The sequence below is a fragment of the Lethenteron reissneri genome, chromosome 67 (genome assembly GCF_015708825.2).
Source record: "Lethenteron reissneri isolate LAM-NWPU_2019-01 chromosome 67, ASM1570882v1, whole genome shotgun sequence".
Lineage (NCBI taxonomy): Eukaryota > Metazoa > Chordata > Hyperoartia > Petromyzontiformes > Petromyzontidae > Lethenteron > Lethenteron reissneri.
The window spans coordinates 4969227-4981998 of NC_083845.1; the positions used below are offsets into that span (position 1 = coordinate 4969227).

General features: G+C 46.5%; 1 protein-coding gene across 3 annotated transcripts in view; it reads left to right on the top strand.

The window, feature by feature from the left end:
* The first annotated feature begins 1211 nt into the window (after window positions 1-1211).
* Window positions 1212-12772, top strand: part of SPOUT1 (SPOUT domain containing methyltransferase 1) — a 31501-nt gene continuing 19940 nt past the window's right edge. Inside the window, exons 1-5 of one of the 3 annotated variants that reach the window (XM_061578767.1) lie at window positions 1212-1299; window positions 5215-5258; window positions 6798-6908; window positions 9700-9810; window positions 12123-12282. In XM_061578767.1, coding sequence (XP_061434751.1) covers window positions 5225-5258; window positions 6798-6908; window positions 9700-9810; window positions 12123-12282 — 416 coding nt within the window. In that variant the 5' untranslated portion in view covers window positions 1212-1299; window positions 5215-5224. Of the gene's footprint in view, window positions 1300-1323; window positions 1650-5214; window positions 5259-6797; window positions 6909-9699; window positions 9811-12122; window positions 12283-12772 lie in introns of those variants that run through there. The other 2 variants (XM_061578766.1, XM_061578768.1) reach the window with 2 other exon arrangements.

The following is a 12772-nucleotide window of genomic DNA, read 5'->3' on the forward strand; positions in this document are numbered from 1 at the left end:
TTTTCATTTTTCGGTAAAGTCACGTAGGTAAAACATCAAAATTAATGAAAATGCCTCCGAAACGTCGTGATTTTTTGTTTTATTTTATTTTCATTTTTCGGTAAAGTCACGTAGGTAAAACATCAAAATTAATGAAAATGCCTCCGAAACGTGATTTTTTGTTTTATTTTATTTTCATTTTTCGGTAAAGTCACGTAGGTAAAACATCAAAATTAATGAAAATGCCTCCGAAACGTGATTTTTTGTTTTATTTTATTTTCATTTTTCGGTAAAGTCACGTAGGTAAAACATCAAAATTAATGAAAATGCCTCCGAAACGTCGTGATTTTTTGTTTTATTTTATTTTCATTTTTCGGTAAAGTCACGTAGGTAAAACATCAAAATTAATGAAAATGCCTCCGAAACGTCGTGATTTTTTGTTTTATTTTATTTTCATTTTTCGGTAAAGTCACGTAGGTAAAACATCAAAATTAATGAAAATGCCTCCGAAACGTCGTGATTTTTTGTTTTATTTTATTTTCATTTTTCGGTAAAGTCACGTAGGTAAAACATCAAAATTAATGAAAATGCCTCCGAAACGTCGTGATTTTTTGTTTTATTTTATTTTCATTTTTCGGTAAAGTCACGTAGGTAAAACATCAAAATTAATGAAAATGCCTCCGAAACGTGATTTTTTGTTTTATTTTATTTTCATTTTTCGGTAAAGTCACGTAGGTAAAACATCAAAATTAATGAAAATGCCTCCGAAACGTGATTTTTTGTTTTATTTTATTTTCATTTTTCGGTAAAGTCACGTAGGTAAAACATCAAAATTAATGAAAATGCCTCCGAAACGTCGTGATTTTTTGTTTTATTTTATTTTCATTTTTCGGTAAAGTCACGTAGGTAAAACATCAAAATTAATGAAAATGCCTCCGAAACGTCGTGATTTTTTGTTTTATTTTATTTTCATTTTTCGGTAAAGTCACGTAGGTAAAACATCAAAATTAATGAAAATGCCTCCGAAACGTCGTGATTTTTTGTTTTATTTTATTTTCATTTTTCGGTAAAGTCACGTAGGTAAAACATCAAAATTAATGAAAACGCCTCCGAAACGTCGTGATTTTTTTATTTTATTTTATTTTCATTAATTTTGATGTTTTACCTACGTGACTTTACCGGAAATAACCTAAGAATATGATCTCAACCCTCACCTAAGATGGCCGCCGTCAGCTGACCCGGATGAGGGATGACGTCACACGGCGCGCAGCAGCAGAGAGAGATCACTGCGCGCGGTGAAGAGGCGACGTGGGTGATGAGGTTTGTAGTTCCCCCCCATCTCTCTCGCTTTCTCACTCTCCTCGACTGATTTGAACCGCGATTTTCGACGTGCCGCTCTTATACGTCAGTGTTTCCCCCGACAGCGTTTCAAAACATCGTGTTTTTTTATTTTGAAATTCAACAAAACCACCACTCACCCACCCATCCCACCACATCGTTACATTGAAGTCAGTCAACGTTGTCGTCTTTTGCGTGATCGGCTCTCTCCCCGTGCTTGCTGTTAACCCAACACGTAGTTCTCCTGCTTCTGGAGAGACAAAGGCGGCCGGGTGCGTGGAGTTTAGCACCCAACAAACCAACCAAACAGCCCTCGTGTGACATGCCTCTTGGTGATTTGCTTACACGCGGGAATTCATCGTTGTGTGTACGCGATTCGTGCGTTTCGTGTTGATTGTTTAGCGAAGTTTGGCTTGGTTCGATTGCCCCAGGTTCTGGGCTTCCCCTCTAGGTAGACTCGGACTCAAATGTGTAGTTAAAACATCCGTCACCGGGGAGACAAAGGCGGCCGGGTGTGGTGTGTGTCTTTATAGCTGCTGCTGTTGCTACTCGCTAATAGAGCCTGCATCAACAAGTTTGTTAAATCATAATTAGAGGGTTTTTTTGTTGAGTTAGATCGTGTAAATATATAAATGTTGTGTCGTGAAAACCCGCCACCACCCGACACGGCCAACTAGTGAGGGTTGTCACGTAAACAACGTGACCAATTCGTTACTAGTACAGCACTAGTGTGTAGTGTAGTGTATAGTGTAGTGTATAGTAGTGTATAGTGTAGTCTATGTGCATAACGTAGTGTAGTGTAGCGTATATTGTAGTAGTGTAGTGTATAGTGTAGTAGTGTATAGTGTGGTGTATTGTAGTGTAGTATATAGTGTAGTAGTGTAGTGTATAGTAGTGTAGTGTATACTGTAGTGTATAGTGTAGTAGTGTATAGTAGTATAGTGTAGTTGTGTTGTGTAGTGTATAGTGTAGTAGTATATAGTGTAGTATATACTGTAGTAGTGTAGTGTAATAGTGTAGTGTTGTGTAGTGTATAGTGTAGTATCTAGTGTAGTGTATAGTGTAGTGCATAGTGTAGTGCATAGTGTAGTGTATAGTAGTATAGTGTAGTGTATAGTGTAGTAGTATATAGTGTCATATATACTGTGGTAGTGTAGTGTATAGTGTAGTATCTAGAGTAGTGTATAGTGTACTAGTACAGCACACCGGTGTGTTGGAGAGCCAAGCCACAACATTTACAATCTGAGTACGACGTTTCGCCAGTAATTACAACCAGCTTCATCAGGCGACAGCCAGATCTGTTTACGTGACACAACACTTACTAGTTGGCTGTGTCGGGTGGTGGTGGTGGGTTTTAACCAAGGTCGTAATTATAATAAATATTGGGGGTGGGACATCCCCCCCCCCCAATATTCAAATATGCTCAAAATGTCCCCGCCAATATATTGCTATAAAATAGATTTCTGTTTGTATGATTGTGGTTATGGTTATACTTTATTAATCCCTAATCGCTGCCATTACATACAATGAAACAAGAAAAGGTAAAAAAGAAAAAACAGCAATGTAATACAATACGCTATTAGACATTATTGTAAAAAAAAGTCCGTCCTATGTGTTAGTTAATTTTTTATATTTTAGGTAGGAAATGGCAGGAAATTCGTTTTCAAATTGAGATATTTTTTTTCTTGGGGAGGTACCCCCAGACCCCCTGAAAGATTTGGTCCCCCCCAAATGTTGACTACATGACTAGAGCCTTGGTTTTAATTACATATTTACCCGATCAAACCCAAACAACCTCATGTATGATAATGGTCGCGAAAGCCTACGTGTTAAGTCTGTTAAAGACGATACTGGGGATCTTTGCTTTGCATGGCACAGTAAGGGGGGCACAGGTGGTGGTGCATCGGCTGGGTCATCTCAGTCGACCCACGGCACCTGCTGGGTCTGCCCCGTGACCTTCTGCCAGCGGGCGTTCGACACTTCACGTGGCCTCAACGTGCACCTAGCCTGGCACAAGCGCCGTAGGAGACGTCACCGCCACTTAGTGACGAGTGGCGGTTGTCGTTATGTGTGTGTGTGTGGAGTATAACGTCTACATGATTTGTCGTAGATTTGTGGGTCCGATCGCGGAAGTCAAATCCGTGTCGTGCAACCCTCCTAACACCCAACACGGCCCCTTAATGAAGTTGCTATAATAAGGTTTTTGTTGTTGGGTTACATCGCGTCAATATCAATGTGTCGTGTTGAACCCCCCACCACCCGACACAGCCCGACACAGCCACTTAAGTAGGCCTCGGCAAGGTAGGGTAATTTACCCCTTTTACCGGGTAAAAGGGGTAAAGGTGTCGACATGCCAAGGGGTAAGGTAGAGGGTAGGGTAAAGGTAGCGCCAAGTATTACCCGGTAAATACCTTGCTTACCGCTCGCTAAAAGCTCCGTGGCGCAGTCCGTGGCCTCCATTTAAAATTGGAATCATCGAGAGTATTCTATATGAATAAAGCGCTCCACCTAGCATTTACCTGTTATAAACCTTTTTCATGTGTAGTAGTACTCCAGTATTTACCCTGTAATCAAGTAATTTTTATGGGGTAAGGCTAAAAGGTAGGGTGAATGTAGGCTCGTTGCTTTTGATCTTTTTACCTTGCTCAAGGGTAAAAGGTAAGGATAGAGTGATTGTATTGTGAAGTAAAAGGTAGGGTAAAGGTAGGCTCGTTTTTACCGCTTACCTTGCTGAGGCCTACAGTTAAGTAAGGTTTGCCGTATAAACACAACGTGCCAATTAGTTACTGCTTCAACACACCGGTGTGTTGGAGAGTAAACCCAACATCATTTACACATCGAGGATGGTACTGTGCATCACTTCTTCAGCGCCACCGGTAATGCTGCTGGAGAGTGATCCACAACACACATTTAACAATTGTGGGGAGTGGACAGCTATCATCAATCGGATAAATTTCGATTTAAAGCTTTCGTGACTGCAGGGATTCATCTTCTTGGTTCTTTCGGTAAAGTCACGTAGAATGGAAATAATAAATTAATAAAAATAAAACATTTAATACAATTCTCACGACGTTTCGGCCACAACGCAAGCAGCCGTCCTCAGGTGAAGAACAGGGCTGTCGGAAAGACAGCATCTGAGTGAATGAACACTACGAAGTCTGAATGAATGAACACCACCAAGCTTGGTGTTCATTCATTCAGACGCTGTCTTTCCGACAGCCCTGTTCTTCACCTGAGGACGGCTGCTTGCGTTGTGGCCGAAACATCGTGAGAATTGTACTTGATTATGTTAGATCTTAATTATTTTATTATTTCCCTTCTACGTGACTTTACCGAAAGAACCAAGAAGATCAATCGGATAGTTTCCAGATTGTTCGCGATGGTGACAACAGGTTCTACACGAGCTCGTAGCGTACGGGATTTGCCCAAGAATAAAAAAACGAATCGTAATGTTAATCGCGAGATCCTTGCACGTTTAATGCGTGTGGGTGCGCTGAGTGGACTTGCCGATGACTGGTACCGGCGGTGTCAAGATCGTTCTCTGTGGAGGAGGCTCGTGAAGGACGCTGCTGGCCATTTGGTGGCAATTGTTCGCCAGCAACAACGGAGAGCAGAGGAGCGACGCTCACAACAACGAGCAGAGCGCCGGGCGGTTAAAACGCAGAAAGTTGGCACAGTGGGGAGCACAGGTGGTGCATTGGGCCAGTCATCTCAGTCAGTCAACTCATGGCACCTGGGTCTGTTCCGTAACTTGCCAGCGGGCCTTCGACACGTGATGGCCTCAAAGTGCACCTAGCATGGCACAAGCGCCGTGGTGATGTCACCGCCACTTAGTGGTGAACGGCGGTTGTTGTTTGTTGCTGCTGCTGTAACTGTGTAACTCTCTCGCTGTTGCAGGAGGTGAGTGATGGAGGACAGCAGGAAGAGGAGGGCTGCTTTGGGTGAGCTCTTGCCAAAACACCATCGGGGACTTTCTATTATTATAATACAGGCATTTTTCGATTTGAAGCTTTCGTGACTGCAGGGATTCATCTTCTTGGTTCTTTCGGTAAAGTCACGTAGAAGGGAAGTAATAAAATAATAAAAATAAACATAAAATAATTCTCACGACGTTTCGGCCACAACGCAAGCAGCCGTCCTCAGGTGAAGAACATGTCTGTCGATAAGACAGAGTCTTATCAACAGACCTGTTCTTCACCTAAGACAGAGTCTTATCGACAGACATGTTCTTCACCTAAGACAGAGTCTTATCGACAGACATGTTCTTCACCTGAGGACGACTCTGTCTTATCGACAGACATGTTCTTCACCTGAGGACGGCTGCTTGCGTTGTGGCCGAAACGTCGTAAGAATTATTTTATTATGTTTTATTTTTATTATTTTATTACTTTCCTTCTACGTGACTTTACCGAAAGGACCAAGAAGATAATACAGGCAGTCTCCCGACTTACGGACATACACACTTGTGGACATCCGCACTTATGAACGTCTGTACTCATGAACGAGCTTCCACAACACATTTATTCTTTCAACCATTCGACCTGCGAACATAAACTCGCACTTGCGAACTGAACTGCGGAACTATTTACAGCGTCACGTGCAAATGTACAATATTTCTTATTTATGAATTAAAACAAAGCTTCCCTTTCTATTGTTGACCGTACGTGCGTTTAAACCCAGTGCATTACTGCGTTCCGAAGGTGGGGGTGTAACTAATTGTAGTGCAATAATGGGTGTTGCTGCGAGGTGTTACTGCCCACCAATTGAATTGAATTAAATGATGATGTCACCCTGCTGCTGCTGCTGCTCTATTTAAGACCGGGACCAACAGGAGAGCTTCACCATTCTTGCCCGATGAAGCTGATTATAATTATCAGCGAAACATCGTACTACTCACATTTTAAAATGCTGTTGATTCTCTCTTGTGTACTATTTTGTCCTTTGAAAAACGTGACACATTTTTTACTGTTTGGCCGTGTCGGGTGGTGGAGGGTTACAACACGTTTATAAATAACGCGATCTGACCCAAAAAAACCTATATTATGACTGCCCACCAAGTCGTGAGCGGTGATGATCTGAAGGGAAAATAAAAATAGCACGGGGCAAAATTTCGATCGTGTATTTTTAAATCCTTTATATTAAGTTCACTTGCGCGCTTGCTTGCTTGCTTACGACCGTGCAAATCTTTCGGTCGTTTTTTAACCCACTTCCCGTGATCCAATCGAGCTGACATTTTCCACACAGACTCGTTGTGCGTGACAATTAATGTTCGTGAAATTTTTTTTCCAAAATTGTACACTTTTTAGGACAAAAAAATAATATTTAATCACCAATTGCTTAATGGTGCAATGCAGTCATCTGACCCACAGGTGGCAGCCATCTCAAGCCAGAGGACGAGAGGACTAGCCGCCACGCATATGAAGGATTTATAGTGAAAAACGTTGTTTTTACGGGTTATACTTGTTTTTATTCCTGCTCAGAGGGAGATCCACAGAAGAAGAAGAGACATGGCAAAGAGAAGAAGCTGAAGAATGACAAAGCGGAGGAAACAGAAACTCGCCAGAACGGAGAGACGAGCCCGGGGGATGCAGGTGACCTCTACATCACTACCCCGTAACCTCTCGCCCCTCCAGAGACGGACAAAGATCCCCCGTGTAGCCTGTAACTGAATGTTTGGGACAAGTGCTGTTCGCGAGTAGCAGCGCCTATTCAGGCAGGCACGCGAGCGGGTGGGTGGCAGAGGTCGCAACCGGGTACCCGATACCCGTACCCTACCCGATACCCGGCTACCCGTACCCAGCCAGGTACGGGTACGGGTACCCGTTTGCGACCCTGGTGCGGCCAGGTACGGGTACGGGTAGGCCGTGAGTCACTGGTGAGTCACCGTTTGTCACTCATTTCGGGTAGGGTACGGGTAGGGAACGAGTACCCGTACCCAGCCGGGTACGGGTACCCGTTTGCGATCCTGGTACGGGTACGGGTAAGGAATCAAAACCCGTTTGCGACCTCTGGTGGATGGCCAGGACCACACCCGACAACCCTTGCCTCCCTAGTGGCGATGTTTACACATCGCACCAGGTACTCGTTTTGAGGCTCGGTCAACCGAGGTGAGGCTCAGGACCGGTTGAGATAATCGTCGGCGCGTGTTGGTGGCCGTGAGCAGGAATCGAACTCGGGTCGCTTGGTTCGTAGAGCAGTCCACCAACCCCTGCGCCACCGGCTCCCAACCTTTCCACACTCCTCACCACACTTGCCGACTGGGCACGTCCGCGGAGCGGTGAAGCAATTGGACAGTGCGCCGATCGTCCGAAGCAGAGGTCGCAAACGGGTTTTGATTCCTTACCCGTACCCGGCCGCACCAGGATCGCAAATGGGTGCCCGTACCCGTACCCGGCCGGGTACGGGTACTCGTTCCTTACCCGTACCCGTACCCTACCCGAAATGAGTGACAAACGGTTACTCACCAGTGACTCACGGCCTACCCGTACCCGGCTGCACCAGGGTCGCAAACGGCTACCCGTACCCATACCCGGCCGGGAACGGGTACCCGTTCCCTACCCGTACCTGTACCCTACCAGAAATGAGTGACAAACGGTGACTCACCAGTGACTCACGGCCTACCCGTACCCGTACCCGGCCGCACCAGGGTCGCAAACGGCTACCTGTACCCGTACCCGGCCGGGTACGGGTACCCGTTCCCTACCCGTACCCTACCCGAAATGAGTGACAAACGGTTACTCACCAGTGACTCACGGCCTACCCGTACCCGTACCCGGCTGCACCAGGGTCGCAAACGGCTACCCGTACCCGTACCTGGCCGGGTACGGGTAGCCGGGTATCGGGTAGGGTACGGGTATCGGGTACCCGGTTGCGACCTCTGGTCCGAAGGGCCAAGGAACTAAGAAGACCTCAGAGACGAGGCATAGGATGATGACTCTCCCCAATGCTGATCAAATGACGTATCACGCCTCGAGGTTGCGAATTGATTTAATATTACGGAATTCCCTCGTTATGCGCGAGGGATACATTCCGGAGATGCTCGTGTATAGCAAATTTCGCGGGTAATGATATTTGAATGAATTACCTTGAATGCATAAATAATCTTTCTCGCTCATTACTTTTTTTCATCACTTTATCTCGTCACTCTCTCTCCAGATGCGATTCGCGGATAGCCAAAATCGCGGGTAGTAAGTTAGCAAATAACGTGGGAATATTGTAATTTATAAATAATATAATTATTCGCCTCTCTTGTACCGTTTCATCTTCTTGGTTCTTTCGGTAAAGTCACGTAGAAGAGAAATAATAAAAATAAAACATAATAAAATAATTCTCACGACGTTTCGGCCACAACGCAAGCAGCCGTCCTCAGGTGAAGAACATTTCCCTTCTACGTGACTTTACCGAAAGAACCAAGAAGATGAATCCCTGCAGTCACGAAAGTTTTGAATCGAAATTTCTACCGTTTCGTTTGCATTGCTTATTTTATTTCCCCGCCTTGTGTGTACAGTGTTTTATTGGCTCTGTCAGCCTGAACGTAACGGCGGCAGCGGCTCCACGTCCATAGAGAATTTCACGACTGATTGATTCTTTCTAGATTTGAAGCTTTCGTGACCGCAAGGATTCATACTCTTAGGTTTTTTCGGTAAAGTCACGTAGGTAAAAAATACAATTAAAAGTTACTAAAAGTAATACTGGAAATAAAATAATAAATCACGGCGTTTCGGAGGCAACACAAGTCTCCGTCATCAGGTGGGACCGTCACAGCTAAAATTACTGCATCAAGTGTGATTGATTCTCACGAAGCGCCGTTCGGGGTGCGTGCGTTGAGATGATGATCGTTGCAATCGTTGAATCTCTCGACGTAGCTGGGGCCTACGTCAGGGGTGGCAACGCCTACGGCCCATCGCCTTATGGCGCACGGCCACACAAGGTCGACCACTTCGAAACGGCCCGCAAATAATATTCATCCCTCACTGCCGGCATCTTAGCCCCACTGATCGGGTACTAGAGGGGATGGTGTGATATCGATCGGGTGGCAAGACTTGTTTGATATTTTTAGCGCGCCTGGTCACTTCCGTTATGGGTGCCACGGTGACTAGGAGATGTTAACTCCCTCGCCTGGTGTACAGGAGGTCGTGGGTTTGATCCCAACCCTGACGCCTGCAGCTGTATATTTGGAGTTTGCGTGTCTCTCTCTCTCATCATCATCACGGTGGCTAGGAGATGTTAACTCCCTCGCCTGGTGTACAGGAAGTCGTGGGTTCGATCCCGACCTTAATATTTGGAGTTTGCATGTTCTCCCCGTGGTCGCGTGGATTTTTCTCCGGGTCCTCCAGTTTAGAATCAATGTGTGTTATTGGAGCATTTGCCTGCGATAAATAGATCCACAGAAGAAGAAGAGAGATGGCAAAGAGAAGAATCGGAATAAAGCGGAGGTGACGGAGACTTGCAGGAATGGGGATGAGAGAGCATCTGTGAGCCCAGGGGATGCAGGTGACCTCCACATCACTACCCCGTGACCTCTACATCACTACCCCGTGACCTCCACATCACTACCCCGTGACCTCCACATCACTACCCCCTGACCTCCACATCACTACCCCGTGACCTCTACATCACTACCCCGTGGCCTCTACATCACTACCCCGTGACCTCCACATCACTACCCCGTGACCTCCACATCACTACCCCCTGACCTCTACATCACTACCCCGTGACCTCTACATCACTACCCCGTGACCTCTACATCACTACCCCGTGACCTCTACATCACTACCCCGTGGCCTCCACATCACTACCCCGTGACCTCCACATCACTACCCCGTGACCTCCACATCACTACCCCGTGACCTCTACATCACTACCCCGTGACCTCCACATCACTACCCCGTGACCTCTACATCACTACCCCGTGACCTCTACATCACTACCCCGTGACCTCCACATCACTACCCCGTGACCTCTACATCACTACCCCGTGACCTCTACATCACTACCCCGTGACCTCTACATCACTACCCCGTGACCTCCACATCACTACCCCGTGACCTCCACATCACTACCCCGTGACCTCCACATCACTACCCCGTGACCTCCACATCACTACCCCGTGACCTCCACATCACTACCCCGTGACCTCCACATCACTACCCCGTGACCTCCACATCACTACCCCGTGACCTCCACATCACTACCCCGTGACCTCCACATCACTACCCCGTGACCTCCACATCACTACCCCGTGACCTCCACATCACTACCCCGTGACCTCCACGTCACTACCCCGTGACCTCCACATCACTACCCCGTGACCTCTACATCACTACCCCGTGACCTCCACATCACTACCCCGTGACCTCCACATCACTACCCCGTGACCTCCACATCACTACCCCGTGACCTCCACATCACTACCCCGTGACCTCCACATCACTACCCCGTGACCTCCAGATCACTACCCCGTGACCTCCACATCACTACCCCGTGACCTCCACATCACTACCCCGTGACCTCCACGTCACTACCCCGTGACCTCTACATCACTACCCCGTGACCTCTACATCACTACCCCGTGACCTCTACATCACTACCCCACAACCTCTCACCCTTTCGGAGACGGACAAAGATCCCCCGTGTAGCCTGTAACAGACTGTTGGGTGAAAGTGTTGTTAGTGAATAGCAGCGCCTGCGAGTGAGTGAGTGAGAGAGCGAGTGAGCGAGTGAGAGAGCGAGTGAGAGAGCGAGAGAGCGAGTGAGAGAGCGAGTGAGTGAATGAGTAAACTAGTGAGTGAATGAGTGAGTGAGCGAGCGAGTGAATGAGTAAACTAGTGAGTGAATGAGTGAACGAGTCTATGAGCAAATGAACGGGTGAGTGAGCGGGTGAGTGAGCGGGCGAGCGAGTGAATGGGCGAGTGAGCGAGTGAGTGAACGAGTAAGTGAGCGTGTGAATGATGTATTTTCACATGATGGTGCCACTTCGTTGAGCCATCATTGGTGATGGCCAGGTCGCTTCAGTGGGTGAAATACAAAATAGGGTCATACTCTTTGTTTTTTTTTTTGTAAAGTCACGTAGGTAAAAAATAAAATAAGTTAAAAATGAAAACAACTAAATTGTTTCGTTTTTGTGATTTTATTTAGTTGTTTAAATTTTTAATTTATTTCATTTTCTACCTACGTGACTTTACCTAAAAAACCAGAGTATGGACCCTTGCAGACACGAAAACTTCAAATCTAGAAAAAAAAATCGGTTCAATCGTAATACCCACGTACACGCTTGCGTAATCGTTTGCTCTACGTGCTTGCGTCGTTCATGTGTGGGGACCCCCTTCCAGAGGTCGCAAACGGGTTTTGATTCCTTACCCGTACCCGTACCCGGCCGCACCAGGGTCGCAAACGGGTACCCGTACCCGTACCCTACCCGATACCCGTCTACCCGTACCCGGCCGGGTATCGGGTAGGGTACGGGTATCGGGTACCCGATTGCGACCTCTGGGATGAAGCCTTGTTGCAGGCGCGGGTGGGTTGATTCTAAGAACTTGAATTGTGAGAAGAGACAAGACGTTGGGAAATGAGTGACAAACGGTTACTCACCAGTGACTCACGGTCTACCCGTACCCGGCCGCACCAGGGTCACAAACGGCTACTCGTACCCGGCCGGGTACGAGTAGCTGGGTATCGGGTAGGGTACGGGTATCGGGTACCCGGTTGCGGCCTCTGCCCCCTTCCAAAGGTGTTAAAGAAATCCCCTCTCTCCCCCACTGACGTCCACCCTTGCGTCCCTCCCCCCGTGACTGCCCGTCGTCCAGGGCGGGCCTACACGGTGAGCCTCGCCCTGCCCGGCTCCATCCTGGAGAACGCGCAGTCGGCCGAGCTGCGCTCGTACCTGGCGGGGCAGGTGGCTCGTGCCCTCACCATCTTCGCCGTCGACGAGGTGGTGGTGTTCGACGAGCAGGGCGCCGACCGCAAGTAGGAAAATCGTGGTCACACTCGATTTAAAGCTTTTGTGACTGCAGGGATTCATCTTCTTGGTTCTTTCGGTAAAGTCACGTAGAAGGAAAGAAATAAAATATTAAAAATAAAACATAATAAAATAATTCTCACTGAGAATTATTTTATTATGTTTTATTTTCATTATTTTATTATTTCCCTTCTACGTGACTTTACCGAAAGAACCAAGAAGATGAATTTCGATTTAAAGCTTTCGTGACTGCAGGGATCATTTTCTTGGTTCTTTCGGTAAAGTCACGTAGAATGTAAATAATAAAATAATAAAAAAGAAAGTTTATGTTTATTTTTATTTTATTATGTTGTATTTTTATTATTTAATTATTTCCATTCTACGTGACTTTACCGAAAGAATCAAGAAGGTGGTAACACTCCGTCGGAATCGTTTAACTGTCCTGGAGAAATAGGAGGAAGCTGTGAAGCGCTTTTTCGCAGAGGTTCAGAAAGTTAT